The 25,801-nt window shown below is 31.8% G+C and overlaps 1 protein-coding gene across 1 annotated transcript in view; it reads right to left on the reverse strand.

Annotated features, from left to right (window-relative positions):
* The window catches only part of LOC129231584 (E3 ubiquitin-protein ligase HERC2-like), a 153,056-nt gene that overhangs the window by 126,007 nt on the left and 1,248 nt on the right, over positions 1 to 25,801 (reverse strand). Inside the window, exons 2-9 of the mRNA XM_054865941.1 lie at positions 24,700 to 24,842; positions 24,462 to 24,610; positions 20,682 to 20,879; positions 11,713 to 11,988; positions 11,545 to 11,626; positions 10,968 to 11,108; positions 7,893 to 7,983; positions 2,869 to 3,046 (exon numbers count right to left, since the gene is read on the reverse strand). Coding sequence (XP_054721916.1) covers positions 2,869 to 3,046; positions 7,893 to 7,983; positions 10,968 to 11,108; positions 11,545 to 11,626; positions 11,713 to 11,988; positions 20,682 to 20,879; positions 24,462 to 24,610; positions 24,700 to 24,730 — 1,146 coding nt within the window. The 5' untranslated portion in view covers positions 24,731 to 24,842. The remainder of the gene's footprint in view (positions 1 to 2,868; positions 3,047 to 7,892; positions 7,984 to 10,967; positions 11,109 to 11,544; positions 11,627 to 11,712; positions 11,989 to 20,681; positions 20,880 to 24,461; positions 24,611 to 24,699; positions 24,843 to 25,801) is intronic.

Genomic DNA, 25,801 nt, shown 5'->3' on the forward strand with positions numbered 1-25,801 from the left:
TAAACTTAAATAATTGGATTATGCTCTTTCTGACTTTCCTTGGACCATACACATTAAGGTTTTTGAGCCAGAAATCATTATCTAAATCAAAGTTCATTTACTAATTTAATAATCCTCCTTTGAACTATTCCCAATAGGTTAATATTTTCCTTAAGCTTACTACCAAACGTCACGACCTTGAGGGTCACGGATTTAGACGAAAGCTTAGATATAGGTCAACTCCCCGCTAGGTTTGAGCCCAGGTAAAGCGGTTTAACTGCATAGGCCCTAGTTTGACTGCAACGGTTGTCCAAAGTTGATAATTTGGACCCAGAAATGCAATGGAGTTTGCTTCAGAATTACCAACTGTACTGCAGTATGAGCCATTTACATGCTCTTACCTTTGAATTAATTATACTGAATAATAATTTTTAATAAGCGGTTCTCATATTTAAATTGGATACTACTTTTAATTTCAACAAGTTCAATGGCAAAATAACATAGTTACAGGATATTTATCGTTTGCAAATAAAATTAAATATTTTTGTTTTATATTAACTCTCTGCTAGTAAAAAGTATTTATCGTTTGCTAAAGAAAACATTTATTTTAACTGGATATTTATCGTCTGCTATCAAAGATATTTCACATAGATAAGCAAACAATGGGAGAGGAGAAAAAGCTCTAGTTTATTACACTTGGCACATAAAAAAACAAACGAAAATACAAGATCTTTTCAACATTTCAAGTAATTTAAATAATGCCAATGAATTAATAGTTCTCCCTTCCACTCCTTATACTAACAAAAGATGCCAAATATGTTAGGACATCGAACATAGTTTCAAAATCTAAAATTCCAATGGAAATGACATTGCATTTCTGGGACCAAAATAGCAAATTTGGACCCTTGTTGCAGGCAAACTAGGGCCTATGCAGTCAAACCACTTTACCTGGGCTCATATCTACTGGGATTGAAGCTATATCTAAAATTTTGTTGAAATTTGTAACCCTTAAGGTCCTGTTCTTTGGTCGTTAGGAACTAAAACTGAACAGCATATTCTACATGTGGTCTTGTTGTGAGATGGGTGTTAGATAGCAGTTTGGCGTAGGTCTTACGCATTGGAAAGTGGGTTCAAACCTTGGATTTTCATGATGCAAAAAATTATTAGCACCTATGTTGTAGGATTATGTAGTATGATAAAGATCTCTTCCATGTCCATTGGCTTAGACACTCATGGCTAAATTTCATTCCTAGAGTAATTTATCATTGTGAGATCTCAAGTGTTTCCATCTAGCTGGAAATTGAATGTCTAAATTATCATTTGTTAATAACAATCCATTTCTAGTGTGGCCAACTGAAAGATATGATGCTAAATCCTGGGAAATACACCAGGTCTGAAAGTAGCGAAGAGCTAACATGCAACCCTATTAAAAGAAAAAAAGGTTCTAACAAACTTCTGCAAAAAGACAAAAGAACATCCAAAGAATTGTGCAAAATAATCTCTTAATAACATCCACTTGTCTACTTGCTGTGCTGCACTACTAACTAAACCTATAGTCATGACTAATTAAGTCATGTAGAACAATTAAGACATCTGGATCAACATTTGTTTATTCTTTGTTAATCATGGATCTATGTCAATATTAGCTTCATGCTAATTCTCATGACTTGAATGACGTACTGGACATTTTCCCACACTGAGAAAAATAGCCCACTTAATTACTGACTTACAGTGGCACACACAAGGGGAGAGACCAGGGGGAATCGAGCCCCCTCCCATCGTCTTAAGAGTTTTAATAATTCCATAAAATAATTCCAAGCAAAGGTGAAAATAATTTCAGATTTAATAAATGGAAAAAAATATATATTTTCTCTTGTTCTTACCCTGCAAAACCGAACTGTATGTGAACATAAACTGTTCGATGATACTGAGTTTGCTTCTCTGTTTCTATTTGTAATTATCAGAAAAGTAAATACATTCCTTCTTGTGCTTTTTGGTATTTTAATCAAGCATTTGTTATTAACAAATTAATTTTATTAACTAATAATAAATAATTATTCAATAATTTTTTTAAAACCTTTATTTTTCCAGACAATCCATAAAATCAAATGATTATGTTTGGATGTGTGTTGGAGTATGATATGAGAATGGGTGACCTTTAATCCTGGTCACCCCCCCCCCCCCTTGAAAAATTCTTGTGTGCACTACTGCTGACTTATAAATCTGTTTAAAAGATTCCTGAAGCTTTATTAAATGTTTTGTCCTAAACTGAGGGTTTTTTTAATAATCCCCATACTTTTGACTGAGTAAACAAAAATATTGACTTTCCTAAAAAGCCTTTAACAAATATCATAAACGGAAACTGTAAACAACAATACTGCAAAAACTGAATCTTAAGGGATGCCACATAAAAAATAATTTAACTGAGAGTGATTATCCTCTACAACTACTATATTAGTTTCCTCCCACTCAGTCAATTTCAAACCCAAATTAAAGTTTTTCCTCCTATTCAAATAAAAGGTAGTTTGAAGAGCAAGATGTAGTACCATATTGAAAGCCATTTGGAGGTTGAAAATGTCTGCACACTTTTTCTTTAATCTAAAGTAATGATAACTTTGTCAATGAAATAAAATTAGTTGTTGAACAGAATCTACCTCTCCTAAAAGCATACTGCAAACATGTCAGTTTATTATTATTATGCAGAAAATTCATTATCTTTATTCCAATAAGAACTTCAAAAATTCTACAAATTGCTGAAGTTGGACTCACAGGTGTATAATTACTAGCTAAAGTACCTATTAGTACCATGCTAAAATAGAAAATATTATTAAAACAAATTACATGAAAAATGTGACATGTCTTTTTTAGCTAAACAAGATGAAATATTACCATTTTTGGAACAGTTTGAGTTATTAAATCACCATGACCTAATCGTCCATTATCTCCAAGGCCCCAGGTAAAAAGTTCTCCACACGAACTTATAGCAGCACTATGAGCACTACCACATGCTACATCACGAATTCGTTTTGATTTCAGAGCCAAAATGAGTTGCGGTCTTTCATAACTCCTATGGAAAACATACATAATGTTAGAGCTAAATGACTATGGCAAACTTAGTTGATATTAAACGATCACATGAGAACAAGCCTGACAGTTTTATTGAAGAGAACTAAAGCTGCATATCTATTTTTTTATAGCATAAAATGAAATTAAAAATTACGTACTGTACCCCATTATATGACATTAAAAGAAAATCTTTAACAAGGACAGTATTTACAGATAATTATTGTACTCTATTGTAACTTGAGAAAAAACGCTTTTAGAAAATATTTAAATTAGCTTTGTTTGTAGTGAAGTAAGGGATAAAAAAGCACATTAGAAATTTTTCATAAAAGTTTAAAAAGCAACAGCATTTTCTTTTGCTCCATTGTGCATTTAAAACTAAAATTTTTTTGAACTCATTACATCAACCAACATAAATGAAAGGGTTAGAACAGGGTGTTTCAAAAGAAACAACTCTATGTATGAAACCCTTACAGTCTAATTGGTTTCAATGCTGCTTGCACCAACAATTTCCAATACGGTTTTTTTTAGAGATAATGACAATTTTAAACAACCCAGAGCTCTCAGTTACAGTTACAATGAAACGATTTCAAAATTTTTGAATGGTAACACTTGTTATTTCTTGCACTAAACGGCCAGCATCTTGTCATATCACAAATGGCGTTAAAACTATTGCCTAGTGAAAACAATTGCTGTCTTATAAAAGCATTTGTGAAGAAGAGTCTTATTAAGGCCTAATGACAACACAAATGAGCAAGAGTTTTGATGCACTTAGCATAACTCACAGGGTCGCATCAACAAAATATTTGTGGTTTTTCAATATGCTGATCAATTTGCAGAAGAATAAAATAGGTGCTGTCTTTCCAAATTTTAGAAATCCACCACTGTTACCATAATTGTTAACACTGCATTGTTCATAATCATCTGCAATGTTTCAAATGTGTGAAATTTTGGTTTGATTGGTTGAGTGTGGATTGACCATGATGGTTCATATATACGTAGTTAGACCATCCTGTATTCTATATATAGAGTAGAAGGTGTATTTTTACATCACTATAAAATAGCCTGATTTATGCATTTTTGACTTTAACTCATGCATAACAAATTTGACAAGGAAAAATAAAAATAGACATTTACAGCTGTTATGTGTTGAGGCTGAGATTGAACAAAGAAACTGTCACAGTTAAAGCATTACAAAATGGCATTGTTTATGGTGGTTGAATTTCTGTTTTTTAAATTTATTGCTGATCTAATTTCTAGAGTGAAAATTAAATTATTTTGAAAACATCACCTAAATATATATATATATATATATATATATATATATATATATATATATATATATATATATATATATATATACAATCAATTTGTGATAACTCGAATCTAAAGGGACCGACGAAAAACTTTGACTTATCGGAAGTTTGACTAACTACTAGTTTTGTTTTATGACATTTTAGTATTAAAAACCATCGCACAATATGCACAGTTTAATCAAAGATATTGAGAGAAAAAAAATCAAAAGCATGGTTTTGATTTTGATACTGCTGGAACCACTTGAATAGAGCTGATTCTACTTCAGGAAAGGTTTACATCTACATTCGTTTTAAATTCGGATTCATGGATTCTACCACTTTAGAAGTTTCTCTTTTTCCTTTAATATCATGGACAGAGTACTTAATTAGACATCTTTAATAGTAAAGAAAACTATTTTATAGTAAGTTACCACCCTAAAGCCAGGGCTAAGGCAGAAATACTTAAAATACACCGCCAGCTCAGTTATTCCATCCGAGGAATGCAGTTTCGTGTTTTTTAGCACTCATCAGCCTGGAATAGAAATCACATGAGCTGGAGGCGAAAAATCTCTTAAGGGAGCCAAGAGAGCCAAACAAACTGGTAGCTAATGCAGAATTAGCAAACCAGATGAGCGACCGCAGCAATGGTGTGGTTCAACTCAAAGATTGATGGCAAAGCTAAGGTATTTTCTAGTAAGTTACTGCCCTAAAGCCAGGGCTAAGGCAGAAATACTTAAAATACACCGCCAGCTCAGTTCTTCCATCCGAGGACTGCTTGTGATTCCTATTCCGGGCTGATGAGTGCTAAAAAGCACGAAACTGCAGTCCTCGGATGGAATAACTGAGCTGGCGGTGTATTTTAAGAATTTCTGCCTTAGCCCTGGCTTTAAAGCGGTAACTTACTACAAAATACCTTAGCTTTGCCATCAATCTTTGAGCTGAACATACATTCAAATACATTTGTATCTATATTAAAACACTAGAATTATGGCAGTCTTCATATGACTAGAATTACAGCGGAGACAATTTTGACCCCTGAGAAGAAATCAGCCTAGTTCCCTACCTAATGCTACGCATTCAGCAAACTGGTAACTTACTGAATATACCTGCCTTGCCTTCAATATCAGTTGAACCGAACCATTGCTGGGGTCGCTCATCTGGTTTGCTAACTCTGCATTAGCTACCATTTTTTTGGCTCTCTTTGCTCCCTTAAGAGATTTTTCGCCTCCAGCTCATGTGATTCCTATTCCAGGCTGATGAGTACTAAAAAGCACAAAACTGCAGTTCTCGGATGGAATAACTGTGCTGGCGGTGTATTTTAAGTAAAGAAAACTCTGCCTCTCAGAAACTTATCAGCAAATGATCGCACTGAAGAATGAAGGGGAACGCCTTTTACCTGAGGTTAGCCTTTGAACAAAGGTACAATCAGTTGACTTGAAAACTTGACAGCTTAAAAGCAAATTCGTCGTCCAGCAACATGTCAAAATGTAAACAGCACAGTACAACAAAAGAAAACAAGCTAACTCATTTCTACACATGTAACTCCTTTATCGCACATTGGCTGAACAGTTGCTCACTGCTCATATTGCTTTAGAAGTCTATTGTGCAGGAACTGCAAGTTAAGTTGAATAATTTTTTCTCTCATAGTCACTTGTTTCTTTCTTTTTTTTTTTTTCGTTCTTTCGAAATAAATTTCAAGTCATCTTTGAAAAAACTTTGAGTTAAAGGAAGTTAACTTCGAGATATTGAGAATAATTAGCATGGAATTATAGACAAACGGGTCGGGACTTGATAAAAACTTCGAGTTATTGTGATATTCGAGTTATCGGACCTCGAGTTATCGCAAATTGACTGTATATACATGCATTCATGTTCGTTAAAATTGCAACACCAAGAAGAAATTATGCAAATGAACTGAAATTCACAGGAAATGTATAACAGGATAAGATATGCAAATGATTAGAATTACAGAGACGTTGCGCATGCGTGGACTGAGAAACGCCCTCTGAACTGCAACGTAGACTCTGTATATAAAGGGCTGTAAAGGTTTTTCGAAATCAGTGTATAATCTTCTGCTGAAGGTAGATGTTTCTCTAGTACTCAATATGTCTTGTCCAAAATGCATAGCCTCATACGAATGAGCAACGGAATACTAATGGGGCTGCATGATGGGCATGGGTGAGGGTGAATTTAAGTAGGGTCAGGTGGGGTGGAATAGGTATGTGGGGTGGAATGGGCAGTTTTTTAATCTTTCGAGTTACAGAAAAGAAAAATAATTTTTTTTTAAATAAAAACACTCATGTTATTTACAACAGCTCGACTTTATTTTGGTTCAAGAAAAACTGAATGGAAACAGTCAGTTTATTAGCAGCCTTCTTGTAAGTTATATTGTGAAAATCAAAACCATCTGATATGTTGAAACTTAGTTTTCAGGATTTTGTTTGCATTTATATAACATTCTATTGCTGTTATTTTCATTAAAGGAAGACTCCTTTGTCAACTGAAAAAGTCAGAAAAGAAAATTCCATAGATTTTAAGACATATGTTAAATTTTAAGTGGGGTGGAATGGGTATAACATTAGGCTTAATGGCATAGGCTGTGGAATTAAAATTTTTTCTCATTAAAAGTTATTCTCTGGAGTAAGTTCTTCATTTTATCAAAACCTTTATATTCTGAAATCCTTATGTTATGGAGTTGCTTATGATTGCACCAAATCTGGTTCGATGGATCTTAAAAGAATGATTCAAACTTTTCGCAAGGCATCTGAAAAGACATGCAAGCCAGCTGACCTATGAAGCTGTAAAGCATGCTATCGATAGTGAAATTATCATTTGCCTACCACCTAATACAAGTCATACCATGTAACCACTAGACAACGCCAGAGCTGACTAAATAAATTGAAAACCAGTCTGGTCAAACTCACATTCCACTAAGCTTATGTTCAAGTACAATATCTACAGAAGATTGGGTGCTAGTTGAATACAGTGTTAAAAAATTTAAAAAGTATTTTATTGCTCAATTTCTAGGATCTTTATATACATTTGCTCATGTTGTAAAGATTCTTAAGAAGTCTTTGATGGGAAATTTTTTAACTTTCCCCAATAATGCGAAAACGGAGATCAGATCATCAAAACTTAAGTCAGCCAATCATCAATAATCGTGGACATTATGTCTTTAATTGCAATGAAATTACAGACTACAGTGCCCAATAGATTTTTATCCTTATATTAATATATTTTTGTGAAAAAATAATAAATGAATTCATGTTTTTTTTTTTTTTCACTTATTTGATCTTTCAAATTGTGATTTTCTTTCATTTTCCCCTTTTCATTTTAAGATTTATAATTTAATAATTAAAAATAAAATTACTACTCCATTTTACAAGCAATAGCTATTAATAGTTCGAAAATCAAATCCACTGTTCTTCAGATACCATATCCAAGCACATGTTTTACATCAAACATATGGAACAGTTTTTAAAAGAAAATGAAGAAAATTTGAAAGATCAATGTCAAATTAAATTACAATCAATATCTATTTTTTTTAATACTAACACTTTATTTCCATGACCCAGTTTTCCATCATCTCCCTCACCAAAAGAAAATACTTTGCCATCTGCGGTAAGCACTAAAGCATGACGACCGCCTGAAAGAATTTCAGAAACATTTGCTTTAACTTACATGAATTTAAACATGAAAAATATAAATAATAGATATTATGGATGAAATCTTGTTTAGAAGACCGCATATATATATAAAAAAAAATAAACACAAATATAAATAACAACAAATGCTGGCATTTTATATTAATTTATGTTTGCACAAAATGTGAGAACAACTTTGTTTTATGCGGTTTATTAATACCTAATGTTCTACTATATTGTGGAGTCAAAACTACAACCGAGTTTTTTCATACTGCTTTGAGGAAAACTCAACAAATTGCAGTAATTTCTGGCAGATAAGCTGTGGCTCACATGTGTTTTAATGTTGAAATTTGACATTTGCGGCATATCTGCCAGGGCGGTGTACCTGAAATTCTTTTTATCCCACTCTTCTTAGTATTTCTCATGTTTTCACAATCCAGCAGCAATAGTAAAATTCATTCAAATACTAGCAGAGTTCTCAAACTGCACCATGAAACGGGTTTGCTCTCATTAAAATTGCCTAACTGCATTAAATTGTGCTTGGTACTTCCTTAGGATTTTGCCGCTGTTGTTGTGCTTTCTAATGTTGTTAGATTTATGATGGTTTTATATGTCTCACAAAGCTGAGAAACGGAGGAATTTTTAAATTGTTTTTAATATTTTAATACTGTTGATTGATGGTGCAGCTCATAATATTATAATTTTGAACAATGTTTTGAAATGCCTTAATGATGATAAGTTAAAACAAAAAACCAGTTCATATAAGTTAAACAATTTTTCATCTAACTAAATGTAGATATCAAACTGGTATCCCTGCAAAGTAATAGACTCGTCCGTTTTTGTCTGTAAACAGTTGATCTGTATATCTCATCAGTACTCAGACAGTAATTATGTAGTTTTGAAAATATATGACCCAAACAATGTAAATTATTAATTTCTGATGACTTTTGTAAATATGTTTTAAGAATATCAAGTATCAATAAAATATTCTATTCATTTTTAAAGTTTATTGCAACTTTTAGCCTGTAATTTCAATCAAATGTTTCTGAATCCCTCAACATATTTTTTAAGTTTTAAAAATCATTCAACTTCATACAATATTAATGAAACTCAGCAGTAAATGCTCTATCTGCGGGCCTTGAGGGCTACTTGACTTTAAAACCTGAATCTCCAAAAAGTCTAATTTTCAGATCTTGTCTTTGAATGAGGTTCAGTCGATTTTCATTATTCTATCATGTTCATTATTCAGTGATGATTCATCAGCAGTTTCTTTCTAATAGATATATGATGTGGTTTATGAACAAAAATTTACTTTTTCCTAAATTTTCATAAGATGCTAGTGGGTCGACTTACTCACTAGACAATTTCTTTTTGAGGAGCTATGAGTTTCAATATAGGGGAATATGGGGCAAAGTGAAATGGGGATATTCCATGGAAAAGTAGGCATTTTGTCCTGCACATGACAACCTATATTTCATTTGAAAATGTGTAATAACAAAAAATAAAATTAAAAATCCTAAAAAAGTCACACATGTGTGCGTGATTTAATATAAAATGCGAAACTGTCATTCAAAATACATTGGAAATAAATATAGTACTTGTGAGAGGTAATCATTCTTAGTAAAATTGAACTTTTAAATGGTGTCTGATAAAATTTAGTTTTAGGACTACAGTTGTTTATAATTTTTGTTAATGATATTAGTTAAAGCCGGGGTTCCCAAAGTGGGGGTCACAGGGACAGATAAGAGGTATCATACTTTAGTTGCTAATTAAACAGAAAAGTTTAACAGTGACTCATCAGAGTTGCACACAATTTCAGAGATATTCTATTTTAATAAACAAAAACAAAAAACACCATTCCTCCAAATTAAAAATTCAAAAAGTTTTATTTTATTCAATAAATAATAAGCAGTAACCCTGTTTAAACATACTTTCTGGTTTTTTCCACAAAATCATGCACATATATAAGCATTATGATTGACTGTCAATCTCTACTAGCATATATACAATTCTTTCTATTTAAAAGTAAATATACAAATATATACATATATATTAATCGATTGCTAGAAATAGATCTACAATAGAGGTGCCACAAAACAAAATTAATTGGTCAAAGGATGCAATGACCAGGAAAGTTTTGGGCACATCAATATTTTGCAAATGATGATGAGTTACAGCAATTGTTGTTCATGTGTTATGGTCCTAATAGAAACTTTCATGGACTGTGTCCTAATACAAATGAAAATAATGAGCAAATGAATTAATGAAAGAATAACTAAAATAAAAGATGAAATGCATTAATAAATGGCTGAATATATCAGCAAAGTTCTAGAGGTTATATTTTCTGGAAATATATAAGAATTTATCGGAAAAAAAAAGATTTTTCGGGAAAGTACAGGAGCAAAGAAAATATTACAGGAAGTATTATTACATTTTTCTAAAATGGATATTGATTCAAAATTCATACACATACACATTGCTGCTCTACTTCACGACATGCAAGACATTTAAAGAAAGTATGATTAAAATTTTTTTTTACAGAAATATGGAGTAATTCATGCTTTTTCGCAGAACTGCCTGTCAATAAAATAACGTCACTAAAGACAGCTTAAACTTTTTGATTTCAAAATTTTCCAAGGGACATTCTGAGAATCCTTTCTCTCAAAATATAGCTTAAAATTGGGAAAAAGATTTCTGAGGAATTGGGGGAGGCTGCAGAAATTTCACTGATTTTGCCACTGACTTCGTGTATCAGTTTCTTACAAAATTTCTAGCCCCTCCCAGGAAAAAAAACCTGGGTACACCACTGCTGACTGTGGTTGGTTGGTCAATAGATGTTAGGGCTGGTTCAGGGTATCCCATCCTGAGAGCATCTGGTGATGCTTAAGTTATAAGGGTTCTTCAAAAAGAAACTTTGAGCAGTAATATAATTTGGAAATTTTCATATTTCATTGATACTTCTACATCAAATTGAGTCACACTTTACCTGAATGGACAGCAACTTTTCGTACAACAAAATGGCAAAGAGATGTCATCTGTCGAGGAACAGAAACATTATTGGAATGCCCCAAGCCAAGTCTGCCATTAGTTCCTTCCCCACATGCAAATACCTTGCCGTCTTGTGAAACTACGATATAGAAACTTATTAATTAGAATAATAAAAATACACAGCATTATGAAATTCAGCAACGCAGTAAAAAACTTAAAACAGATAACAAACTTTAGAAAACTACTGGTTTCATGGCCAAAAAGAGTTTTAAATAATCATAATATATTAATACACACACACATACATTTATGTGTCTTAATGAAAATGACTAAGGCAAACAATTGCCTTCATTTCATTACTATCAGAACTATTGTCCGCAGTATATAACTACCGTTATTTATAAGTACTAGAGTAAAATAAAAATAAAGCATTTAAGAAGTAATTTTCAGTTTCACTAAATAACGCTGTTGGGACACAGGGACATAATAGAAAAATAACACATATTCAAGAATAAAAAAAAAACAGGAAACAAATGGTGATGGCTTTAAAAAGAAAATCATTAACTAAATCATACTTATAAATAAACTTTTTGATCCTCCGGATATTGCCACAGGTTTCAAAACTGACAGATTTTCTGAAAAAGCAGGCAGTTTCACCTAAAATATTAAATTAGATTAATGATGTTGAAAAAAATTATGAAAAATTTTTCTTATAAAGGAAAAATTGCAGTTCTGATGTGTACCTTAGACCCTCGTAATCCACCTAACTGGTCTTTATCATTTAAGCCCCACACATACACTTTTGTTTCAAGGTCTTTCTGAAGCTCATTGTTATTGGTTTTTGAGTTGTAAGATGCTTCACTACGATATTCTACATCAATATCTGAAGCTAAGTAGGTAAATCTGGCCCTTTTTTCTGCATCAACTTTACGCCGACCAACAACATTTAAGCCATGAATTTTGCAGTTAATGCCATCACTTAGGCACTTCTTTATAGCGATCTCAATATAATGATAAAACTAGGAAATAAAAATAGAATATTAGAAGTAACTAATACACTTCTCATAAAATGATAACTATAGTGCTTACATTCTTTCACTTCACTTTATTAAAGCATAAACATTGAAGTTAGATTGCACAAATAAGCATACCATAGGCAAATAAAATGAACAGAATATAATGAAATAGATAGGTTTTAAATAATATAGTCTAAAGTATATTTGCAAAAATAATCTATATACCGTATTACCCCACATTATCCGGCATGCTGGAAAAAAGCGAGGTTGACCGGCATGCCGGAAAATTCGAATTTTCCGGCATGCCGGTTAATTTGAGGTTTACTTTGCAACAAAACAAAAAGTCAATTTCCCCATTTAGTTCCAATCAGAAAACAAACTATTGTAAGGAAAAAAATAAACGAATCCTGGAAGTAACCTTCTTTCAAAAAAAAAAAAAATTCATAAATATGTTCTTGTTATCTATGGGAGGTCATTATTAACGGATTTAATTCTATGCGAATAAAGTAATCAGTTCAGAAGCAATCAATGTTACTGCCATTCGTTCATAATTTTTTTAAATAAATTATTTTAGGTACTTTTTAGAGAGGTGTGTTTAAGTTCGATTTATTAAATAGCACTGGTAAATTCTTCAGCACTGGCTTAGGGGCGGTAACGTAGTGCTTAAATGTTTGTTTAGTTTTAATTTAATTTTTATAAAATTATTCGTAATTTAATAATATTTTTCTATTTTTTTTTATTATATTAAATAACACAAATGACATTGTTAGTTAATATTACATATTAATATTATATATCGTTGGAAAGAGTAGAATTTTCTTCATTCTACGCAATTTGTTTCAATTCTCTAACTTAATTACAGCATTGCGTTTTTAGCTCGAATAATTTTAGGCTTAGCTGAAATTTAGGCACTACTTTCTTCATTAAATCTATCAATAAAAAGTAAAGGAGTTGAACCGCAGTTTTCCTTTTGACACCATTGGAAAAAGCAACATTTTTTATGCCCGATCTATCTCGACCTATTGTCGAAAAACTAAGCTTCTATCTCCAAAGGAAAAAGCTGCAAGCCGTTTTGAATAAAGTTCAAAAAATCTCATCTCCATTGAAATTATTGATGTTTTGTTTAATGTTGCTATGGTTACGTCTTTTAACTTTGTTTGTTTCCTATCTCTTACTAACATCTTCTCGCCAGTTTTTTGGCCACAGTATTTAGATACACAGCAGTGTGTCAGCCAAGTTCGGAAATCAGGAAATAGACGGGCGACACATTTGCCAGTGAGTATCTTACATGTACCATTTCAAGCTATTTTTGACCCTATCATTTCTCAAAAACTATTAGATATACATGCATGACATTTAGTATTTTTAATAAAGCTGCACAGAAGACCTATAATCCTAATGTCATGAGTCTCTTATAGTTATGGAATTATAAGTAATGGGGAAATGTTTTCACCAATTCTGCACATTTTACAATCTACGTTATGATAATTCCTCCAGACAGTGTAGCTCTTGTGAGAAGAGTTTGAGAATTAGGAGTCTTAGTAGTTTTCTCAATTGTAACTAAATTTCAGGAGAAGCAATCAATTATAGCAAATAATTGACTATCGGACAAAACCCAGTTACTAAAATATCTTTGAAATTACTAATGAAAAGAAACCAGTGCACTGTAAAAGCAGCAAGGGGGGGGGAGAAAGTCATGTATTTGTACGCTCTTTTACATTAAATTGTCTAAAGAAGAGCATAACGTATGATTTAGCTTTCAAATATTAATGATACAGTAGAGCGCCGATTATCCGAACTCCAATTAACCGAACTTCCAATTATCCGAACCGTGTTTTTCGCCTTTTAAAATTTTTTTCCGAACTTTATGCGAACAGCATGCAAGACCCTGGATATCAGATTTTAAATGACAATGAGATTGTGGCTGAAATTGAAGGCGAAAATGAAGAAAATAAAAATGAAATTGAAAATGAATGCTCTGAAAATGACCCAGGTCCATCACATAGCGAAGCCTTTGAATGCTTGGAAAAAGCTATGAAATGGCTCGAAAGGCAGAAAGACGCTGATCCTATTCAAGCAATGCATTTAAGAAGCATTAGAGATATGGCAGCATTGAAAAGAATGTCTTCTTTGAAGCAAGAAAAAATCAAAAGCTTTTTTACTTAAATTATAATCTTTTTAAAAAAAAGACAAAAAAAAAGTTTAAAAAATGAAAAAAAGACAAAAAAAAGTTTAAAAAATGAAAAAAAGACAAAAAAAAAGTTTAAAAAATGAAAAAAAGACAAAAAAAAAGTTTAAAAAATGAAAAAAAAGACAAAAAAAAACATTTTTAAACACGCCAGCACTAACAGTGTTGCCAGTCCTAAGCCTGGATAAAGTGTAAAGGTTTTTGTATAGATAGGGGTATCCTTTAAATTGTCTGTCCAATTATCCGAACTTTTGCTTATCCGAACTAGGGTCGGTCCCGACGTGTTCGGATAATCGGCGCTCTACTGTACCCCAACAAAACATAAATGTGAAAAGGAACTAAGTTCAATCGAAATGAGGTTCTGGGTAGGTAGTGTCACCAACAACAGAGTTCAGATCTAAACGGGTACCAAGTTCCATAGCAGTTTTTCATAGAAGTTTGATTGTCACAATGCCTACCCAGGACCTAATTTCAATCTAACTTGGCTCTTTTTCACTTATGTTTCGTTGGGATTTTAGTTTACAGCAATCCAAAGCACAGCTATTTTAATTACAATACAGAAAATAATACCTTTTAGTTCAGGGCAATTCCATGTGCAGCGTAAAGACAGTTTTGATTTTTTTTTTTTTTTTTTTTTAAGCTTTAAGCACTTACAGTGAAATTATTATCATTTAAGTTGTTTTTTTTATCTGCACTTTATTGTTAAAATATGTAAAGCAAAACAAGGAAAAAAATAATTTTTATTCCTTTTTTCTCAAAGTTTAGGCTTTTTTCCGCTTTGGGACAAAATGACAATGATTTTGTGAAATTATGTATTAATTCAATCTTTTAACTGATGAATTATTTCATGATAGTGAACTAACAGTAAAAAACTGCTAGTTTAACTAATTTTGACAAATTGAAGTTCATGTGTTGTGATAGAATGACTGTGGCAGAATGATAGGAACTTTTCATGTGTTGATCTATTACAAAAAGGTGACCATGTTTTTAATTAAGAAAAAAAATTGTTGCCTTTGGCTTATATGACGCTACTGTTATTGTTGTTTATGTGTCCATAGTTAATAACCATGGAAAGGTTGAGTAACATTGCCTCAAGATTTCGTATTTTTTTATTTATTCATATATAAGACAACATGAGAAAGATTTTCAGCACAAAGAAAGGAAATACCACTCAAAGCACCAGTGGGAATCAAACCTATGTTCTCTGGCATTTGAAGCAGTGGTGGATCCAGAGGCCTGTTTTGGGGGGGGGGCGATTTTATCCATGGGCGATTGGTCCACAAAAAATTTGGGGGGGGATCAGAGAAGTCACAGGAGGGGGGATGTGGGCAGCGCCCTTATTTATTTATTTATTATTTTATTTTAAATTTTATAAAATTGGGCTATGGTATTTTTTTGTTGGTTAAATGATCGTCTCAAAAAAAAAAAAAAAAAAACCTAGGGACACGACCTGAAATCTCGAGACAAATATCAACAGTAGACTTCCTTCTTTCGATTCAAAGCTCCAATTTAATCTTCATCAAAAAACGTGACAAACATTTAAAGTACCCTTATTAAGTCAATTCTTCTTTCTTTAAACACGTGAATCGATCAGCACCAGCATTTTCCAGTCGATCTATAACTTTGAAGTTAGAAAAACGGAGGGGCAGTGCCCCTTCGTTTTTGAAAAGGAGGGGCAGTTGCCCCCACGAGCCGCCTATGATTCCATCTCATCCGTTCTCACATGCGCTCAAAAGTATCAGACGCACAAAAGCTATTTTGTTGCGAAGATCATTCATGAGCTTTTAAATTGAGTCTTACAAATAAAGGAAATACATTCCCTTATATCGCCATTTTTTATATATTTTCTCTCATCCTATTATGGAATGAAAAAAAATACCATTTTAATGTAACGTGGGATTTTCAGAGATCGATATGACATGGATTTATGAGGCATTTCTATGAATCTCCTCGGTAATACATTTTTGAATAAAAATAATGTCTAATGATTGCAGAAAAAATGAAAACAAGTAACTACAAAAGTTCACTAATAGAATTTGTTTTATTCAATATTTATTCAGAAATTTTTATGTTTTAAAGATTGAAAAAAATATTTACTTTAATTTCAAATATCAAATTCTGCAAAGAGAGTTTTCTGTCGAAAAGGAAATATTTTGAAATTAATGAAAATTCAATTTATGGCTGAATATAGAAAATAATTTAAATGTTAGAAAATGCAAATTTCTTAATCTATACAATATGAGTTGATTCTGAGATTTCACGTACTTATAAAGACAGACTTGAAAAGTAAAAATAATACGTATATATTTCAAAAATTAAAACAGTTTTGAAAAAAAAATTAAAATAGTAATACAGCATTTAACTTCTATCATTTGAGCCTAGAATTTCGTTCAAAATATTTCAATTCATGATTTAAACAAAAATAAAAATAATGTTTGCTTTTGTTTACCTTTTATAACATACGAAATAGAAAGCTGAGAAAAGTTCGATTGCATAGCGCATTCGAAGATATTTCAGTTTTGAAAATAAAAACATCAAAATAAAAAACACAGTAAATGAATAAATAAAAAATTTACAATTAATATACAAAAGATACATACTTCATTTACACTTTGCAGCAGTAATGGATTTATTTTTTAAGGTAAAATCAAAACGCTCACAACTAATTTTTAGTTTTCCCTTAGTCTAATATTTCATTTACTTATTTATGCAGAAGTAAGATATTAGCTGGAAATGTTATGTATATAAACTACAAAATTTAAAACAATTGATACAAAAATAAAATTAAGTCAGCATTTCAGCATTTAATGACATTTGACACTCTCAAAAGGCACTCAGCTTCGTTTTAAAATGTTTAAATTAGTTTTAATAATAAAGAAAATATGTCTCTTTATAAAATGCAGTAAAATCAACAATGTAAAAACAGGATCTCTATCTTATAAAAGCATAGAATAAAATAGAAAAAAAATCACAAAAGCAAACGATTAAAAACTGCTGAGTTGGACTTATTTACTATTTACATAAAGTTATCTGAAATATAAAACATCTATGACGCGGAGATGACTGAAAATTCTGACTATTGTTTATTGTAAAGTAACATTTATTGTATTGTAAAAGTTTGTATTGTAAAGTATTAACTGAAGCTTCACAAATAAGTCAAAATAATAACAGTAATACCAACGATAATAATTTTATTATATTAGCAATAGTAACAATAATTTGTAAAGCGAAGAAATTAAAACTGATAGTGATATATATAAAAACAATTAAACAAGATTAAGTTTAAAGAAGAAGAAAAAACTACAAATAGCGGCAGTAAAAAACGCGAAACAAAAGTTTAAATAAAGATATATCGAAATAAATCTTGTAACAAAAATTGCTTTTATGATAGAACCAGAAGCAAATAAAGCGGTTAATTTTCGTTATACAAAACATAATTTTCCACTATTTAACCAGTATTAAAATAAATTTAGGATCAAAATAAAACGTTTTAAGTGTAGTTTACTTTTGTTTGAATAAGATTTTACTAGGAAATGCGAAATACAAGAGACAGAAAAGATCTTTTAACGATTAAAAAAAAAATTGATCTGTTAAAAAACTATATTCTGTTACAGCATTGTTAAATTACACTCAATCAGTGGCATAGCAAACTTGGATGTCAACCGGGGTGGTAATCTGGGCTATCACCCCTCACCCCTCCCCATCAACCGAAGGCGAAAAAAAACCTTATTCAATGTTCGATGAAAGAAACAAAGTTCAAACAATATTCATAAACAAAACGAAATTGTGTCCCCCCCCCCCCCCCCCGAGAGGGATATCATCCGAAATAAACGTTTCCCTCGTATTGATACCAATGCATTTGAGAGATTATAAAACATATGCGAATTTCTGTTGGTATTTACATTTTTCCGGAACTCTTACATGCGTTTTGGGTGTCTCCGCCCCCCCCCCCGGCCCCACTCCATATGAGTACCAGCCGCCTCAAATGCCCTTCTAGTGAGACCAATATGTTTGATAGAAAATTTTTTTTTTTTCATGTTGGAAATAAAATTCAGAATTGAAACATTGAAATTTCTCATATTCATTTTAGTGTCACACTCTAGGGGGTGTCACCCGGCTTAGCCCCGCCCTGCAAAATAATTTTTAATATAAATTGAAATGTTGGGGAATTTTTTTTAGAATTGAAGCATTTAAATTTTTCAAAAAAAGTTGAAGATCAATTTCGGGTGCCACCTGGGGCAAACCCATCCGCGCCACCGTAGCAATGCTACTGACTTCATCAACTCACATTTATATATAAAATAATTAAATTTATCAAATAGATAAAGGAGAAAAAAAACCCCGTATTTTCATATCAATCAATTAAAAAACCGCAAATTAAGGGAATATGTAAAACCCCCTCCCCCCTGGAGCAAAAATAAAACGTATGTATGGCACCAGTTATAAATATGCAGGTATGATTACACCTTCGAACGATATAAAACAAACGCTGAGAAGGAAATACGCTTTCAGTTTTTAACATTTATCATTTAAATTTTGAGCATAAATGAAAAAAAATTAATGTATAAATTTTGAATTTGAAAAAAAATTAGATTATTCTTCAGAAAGTGTTCAATCAAAAACGATTTATTTTGGTATGCAACCTAATAGTAAAAAAAAAAAAACCACGAAGTCTGTTGGGGGGGGCGATCGCCCCCCCCCCCTGTGGATCCGCCACTGATTTGAAGTGAAGTTTCTACCACAAAGCCAGAAAGGAACCCAACGCTGTACTGAACAAGGCATAAAGAGTGATATAGTTTGCAAAATCATTCCAATAACATTAATGAAGAAAAAAAGGTTCTTTTGTAAAATTTGTCACCATCGTGGAAGTGCCTTTCACTGAAATTACATGCAAAGTTTAAATGCATTTTTACATACATAAAATGCATGTTTTTCATAAAATTCTATTTTCTTTGAAAGAAGGAGTTTTGACTAACAGATATCGTCATTGTATCATGATCTTTTTTTATTACTTAATGGAATATGTTTCAAGTTTAGACAAAATTATATGTGCACATTTAAATTAACGAAACAGAGTCTTAGTTTTTATTTCGGAGTGGAAAGGAAATTTATATTTGCTTTTTTTATTTATTTTTACAGCATGATCAGAACCATGCGAGTACAACTAGCAAGTCTATAAATGACAATCCAGTACTTTCGTTGATGCCCAAATCCTTTTTTTCAGAAACCTAGCAAGAGAAAGCCTACCACCACACTGAATTTAAGTGGCTCTCTCCCAATTCTTATCCAAAGATCAAAACCCTTAACAGCTTGCATTCGACATTCATAAAGACATTGATGCATGTGAAGAGATTTCAAATGATCTTGTGAAAATAAATAAATAAGTAAACTTATGTAATGACAATATATCGTGTACTTATTTGTTCCTTCTTCGTTTAAAAGCCATGGTGATATCAGTGCAAATTATTAATTATTTTTTAGCAAGTGACACAAATTAATAATTACATACTAATAATCCCATGAAATGGTTTGATTAAGTACATTGAATAATATTTTCAAATCAAAAAATGACTGATAAAAAGCAAAAATTTTCGATTTTAAAAACCCCTCAAAGAAAATTTTTTCTGGCTGTTCCACTGACCTCCATTAACTATACTATGAATAAAATTTTGAGCTTTACATTCTGAAACATAAAGAAAATTGAGCAACCATAAAATCCTAAACAAGTGCTGAATATGACCTGCAATCTTATGATACTTTTTACAGGTTATGTAAAAAGACTAATTATCAAAAATGCAATTTAATAACTGTAAGAGTGATGCATAAAATATTTCAAATAACAACAAAACATTTAATTTAAATACAGTTAATTATAAATCATTATCATCATAGGAATTTGAATTTAGGAATTATTATGTTTGTCACTGACATTTTCCAATACATGTATCTGAGAACTATACATAAGGATCTCAACCTTATGACAAATGAAATGTGTCAAAAGCGATAAGCATAACACTGTGGAGAGAGAAGCAAAAGGTGGGCAGAGAAGGCTACGGATGACTTAGGACCTTTTCTCCTCTGTTACTCTTGTACTGAGAAATTAGTTTTAAAGGAGAACAACCTATATTTCTGCTTTTCATTTCACAAAACTGCCTACCGCATCAAAGCATGTTACTTTCTGAACATACTGGTGATGAAAGCTTAAAATGGGACAAAAATTGAGTGCAAAGCCATGTAGCCAGAACAATAATATGTTTGTCCTTAATTTGGTGTTACAATCCAATTGAAACCTTTTCTTCAAACTGCAGGTAGTATTTTTGATATTTAATTTGTCATTATAGATAAATACCCTGTTTCAAGTTTTTTTTTTTTTCCTAAGCAATTCAAATTATATTACTTTCCATATTAAAACTTTACTTCATTACAATTTTTCACAAAATTTGAAAGATTTTTTTTTTGTCAAATGTTATAAGTACACTTAGTTAAAAGGACATGCTAAAAAACATACCTCAGTTTGTTCACAAAGAAGTTGCACAACAGAATCATTAGGATCAAGCTCAATAGTTCGCAAATTCTTCAAAGTTGATAATGATGGACCACCACTCACAACTACTAGAGAAGGCATGCAACTTGATACAGAAGGATCAACTGCCATATGTAAATGATGAATTAAAATGTCTGGTTGCATTTCTAAGCGTATCCAATGCTGTAAAATTTTTCATGTACTTCATCATAGGAAAAAACAACAATATTTTAATAAGCATGAACTAGATGGAAATAGGACCAATGGAGGGGCGATCGCACCTCCCTGGAGGGACACTCCACCGGTCACTTTTGGAGAGTGAATTTTTTTTAAAAAATGCAATTTCAGACAAGCTTTGATGATGTTAGTGAAAAGAGTTTTAGGGTTTTCTCCCAGAAATGTTTCGATACTGAAATCCTAAAATGTGACCAATATTTCTAATCCAGGATATGGGTCATTCTTCAAAAAGTAATATTTTCTCACAAACCTTTTGCAATAAACACTTTAAGGAACAATTCATTTAATAATGTTTTTTACTTTCATCTAAAATATATCTATTTAAACCTGCAAAAAAAAAATTTAATAATAATTTTTATTTTATTACATTTTTGGTTCACAGCATTTGAATTCTCACCTCTGTGGCATGTTACACACCTGGTGTGACTGTTTACGTTGCTTAATAACTTGTTTAGGTAAAAGTATATATTTACTTATTTATTATTTCTTTTACAAGTGTCTCAAATACTAATTGTTTAAGTATATGTAATTTTCTAATATTGTGTTTTAGTTCGTTTTAGTAGTATAAGGAACTACGTCAATAAATTCTCACCTCCGTTACCTAAACACAAAATACCATTTCTCATTAACAGATGGCAGTAATGACATCACATTTTATTTCCCATGATACAAGAGAACCCCTTTGTTTATTTTCAACTAGAAAGAAGTTGTGAGATTTTTGTTGAAAAGCAACATAATAGATTTTGTTTTAAAAACCAAGAGTGGTTATTTAGAATTCTCACCTCCTTGAACTTGAACTTGAACTTCAGGGATGTAAATTAATTTAAAAAAAAAAAGTGTACATGTTTTTACATGCTTAACATGTGCAGATTGTAGCAACCAAGAAAAAAATTATTTCCCTGAAAAATGTATCCTTTAGGGTTATATTAATGGAATTATTTATGTCGTTATCAATGTCTTTATTTCTGAGGCGAGAATAAATGATGAAGGGGAAATACATCATTTTTAGACAGTCAATTTCTAAATTAGCAGTATATTCACAAATTTACTAATTTGGAAATACAGTAATATTATCCTATTTTTTTAACAAATTTGAACTAAAAGATAACTAAAATTAACGCTGTACTTTAATTAAGAGAGATTAATATTAGGTTCACACTAATCATTAAAATAGCTCATTGTTTGCACAATTAACAAAATTATTTCTTTGATATTAAATTGGCCTGTATTTTCAAACACTAAATTTCTTCTTTTTTTTTTTCTTTTTTTCCCGTGAACAGGGTATTTTATACATTTTTTTTTAAATTCATGAGCAAAATAATTGGAATTTAGCTGGGCCATTGTTTATGGTTACTTCTAGTAGGTAACACTTTCATGTAAGAATAAAAACAAAAGGTTTTGAGATTGAAAACTATTTTCGATCAAATGTTACACATTCTAAAGAATGACCCATATATTGTTAAGTGTAAGTAATTAAAATCAGTCGCCATTTCCTTGAAACGTTTCTGGATCTGATGATTTTTAAGAAATAAATAAAAATACATTGCAAGTGTATTAGTCAGTTACACAAAAAAAGTAAATACAAATACAAATGTGACGACCAGCAACAAGCTTTGGGCTCCGCTAGGCTGGTCCTAGTCAGTTTATAAGTCCCGAATGAAGAACAATGGCCCTCTTAAAGCTATCCACTCCCTTGCTCATTAGCACCTCTTCTGGTAAGCTGTTCTAAGTCCCCACGACCCTACTAAAGAAGTACTTTCTCCTTATTTCAAGGTTAGCCTGAGTTTTGAATCGCTTAAAATAATGTCCTCTTGTCTTGCTTTCTGTGGGAAAATTTAACCCACTAACGTCTTTCATTTTCATAAATTTAAACAACTGAATCATGTCCCCTCTGGCTCTCCTTTGCTTCAGGCTATACATAAGGAGAAAATACTCATTATGTTTCTATCAAAAAAAAATAATGCTTTATTAGCTGTTTTGCCTGCTTTAATCAGAATTAAACACAAATGGAGTAAGCTTCAGGGGGGGAAAAATCATGAAAATCATCTTATGTCATTGAGTATTTGCTAATACATTGCAACTTAACTATATCTTAATTTAAGGTTATTGAAAGGAAGACTAAGTTGATTTTTTAGATTTGTGGTTATTTCGGGAAAAAACAAACTACACTCTGGTGACGAAAATACCTGAGGTGGTCTTGGTTTTAAAATTAGATTTAAATTTAGTAGTTTATTTATTATTGGCGACTGGGTGGTGTTGGCCTTCTGTGCTGTGTTCCCCGGTTCTGACCTGAGGTGGCCAGTCGTTGAATTTTCAAGACTCAGAAAATGGTCAGCGCCCATGCCACATGATTATGCAACATGTAAAACTTCTCTTGTGTATTCGTTTGGCTTTGAAATCCCTTGGCAAAATTAAAACTCTAGTGCAGGTTTCCATCAAAGGGAGCCCAGTGCCTCCACCTGGTGGAAACTGCGCATCACAATTATCCATGCCATAGACATTTGCACTTTAATGGCAGCACATGAAAGACTGGATGTTGTATCGGGGGATAACACTAGGTCTGCTAAAGGCTAATAGCTTAAAGCAACCTCATTAGAAAGAAAAACTTATTATTGGCTCAGAAATTTGAACAAACAACAAAATCCTTACCTGAAATCAAGAAGCATTACAGATATTATGATTTAACAAAAAAAGCGCTTTTTTTTCTGTTCTGTGATTTATCTTAAAATCTGTTAATATCTTTACAATGTACCACATTATTTTAGACAAAACGAATATTCATCATTTTTTGACTTGTATAGTGAAGGCTCTCACTTTGACCATAAAGGAATTTAAAAAAAAAAAAAAGCTTCAGTTCAGGGAACTAGATTTCTAGTTCAGTGAACTAGGTGAGAAATCGAACTACTGGCGAACTAGATGCCAAATCGAACTAAGAAATAGAACTAAAGAACTAAACGAACTACTGAACTAGTTATGAAATTGAATGAGAGAAAGAAAACTAAACAGATTGAACTAAGAACTAAATGAACAAAGAACTGAACGAACTAAGAACTAAACAAACTAGTGAACTAGATTTTTTTCTATTGAACTAAAAGCTGAACTAGTTCAATCGAAATCGATCAACTAATTCGAGTTCGATTGTTCAGACCTGTGACCAGGTCCGAACTAAACGTTCCACCCGTAAAAAAAATGGATTGTTTCAGAGCTTTTTGCAAAGAAAATAGAACAAGTAAAACGGCAACATACCAATAGAAATTTAATAAGAAAATGTTTAATGAACCATCAATATTCTAAACCGGGAGCTGAAATGTTAGCAGGCTAATCCCATCCCATCAATGACATCTTCACTCTCCAGATAACACTAACTTCCATTCCACCACATGCACCATTTAGTGGAATTTGAACTATTTACTTAGTTACAAAAACTGCTTATTTTGGTCCCTCTACTTTATTTTAAAAAAATTTCAGAGAATTTTTATGAGAGTCTGAAAAATTAGAACTGAGAAAAAAAAATGCATAAAAGCTCACCTTTCCTTGAGACCCATTACTTTGCCAACATTCATTTGATCCATCGGTCAGTCTGTAAGCAAGATCTAACCTTGAAGATACACATACAGACTTAACACACTTTTTCCAATCGTGAATGAAACCTGTATTTGACTTTGTATGACATGAATCTGAGTTAAGAAATAAATTAAAATAAAAAATGTATCACAATGCAAGTAGTTTAAAAACACAAATATATTTTAGTGGATAATAGTAATACCTAATTCTTTAGCACAATACATTGGATGCATATGAACATGGCCATAGTTGTAGCATTTTGCACAAAATATGAAATTGCGGCAGATTCTACATCTGTATATAGGTTTTTGAATACGTGAAGCTTTTTTGTGACATCCCAGGCACCTTTAAAAGTACAATGAATTGATTTTATAATACATCAATGCAATAAATTTAAAATAAATTATACATCATTTCTAAGTAAAACAACATTTTAGGAGAACCAGAAAATACTGTTGTTTTTTTTTTCAAACAAATAAATTTTTTAAAGTTTTTATTTTAAATCAATGACGTAATTATCCTCGTTATCAACAGCCTTCTGCCATCTAACATGCAAACCTTCAGTCACAGATTGATAAAAAATAATTCATTTTTGGAGCAAAACATCTGGAAATTGTATTTTGGATTCAAGCCAAATTTTCAAGTTTTTGTCTCATAGATAGTATTTTAGCAATAGGAAGAAAGGGAAATCAGATGATATAATGAAATGGAAGTAAGTGGGGCTCAACCGAACCAAGCAAAGCGACCAGAGGTCTATTGTACCAGTCCCTAAACAGAAGTCTTATAACCGACTAGTAGCTGAAGCAAAATTCAGCAAACAACCTAATAGGAATGTCATGAATCTTCCATTACTCAAGCAAATGATAACAATATGTATGTGTGAGTGTATATGAGGGAAATTTCATACACATATCAGGACTAAAATCATCATCAGGGTAACTGATGCAAGAAAGGCCAGAGGTAAAGCTGCTTTCCAGCACAGAACCAACAACTTAATACCAAAGAATAGGTGAGAGAACACCACCCTGTGGACATCCAGCATTGGTACGAAAAGTTAGTTTCACCACCAAGAGAAGCACTAATATACCTAAAAGATAACAGATTTTTGATGGAGATCAGATGGTGTAATTTGTGGCAATAATATTTTCACTATTATCACCAAAAAAAGGATGATCCAGAAACATGATAATGCAAGACCACACTGCTCAAGGCAAACCCTTAAAAAATTAATGAGCTGTGGTGGGCTGCTTCAGCCACCATATTCACCTGACAATGCCTCGTCTGATTTCTTTTTATTTCAATCT

The sequence above is a fragment of the Uloborus diversus genome, chromosome 10 (genome assembly GCF_026930045.1).
Source record: "Uloborus diversus isolate 005 chromosome 10, Udiv.v.3.1, whole genome shotgun sequence".
NCBI lineage: Eukaryota > Metazoa > Arthropoda > Arachnida > Araneae > Uloboridae > Uloborus > Uloborus diversus.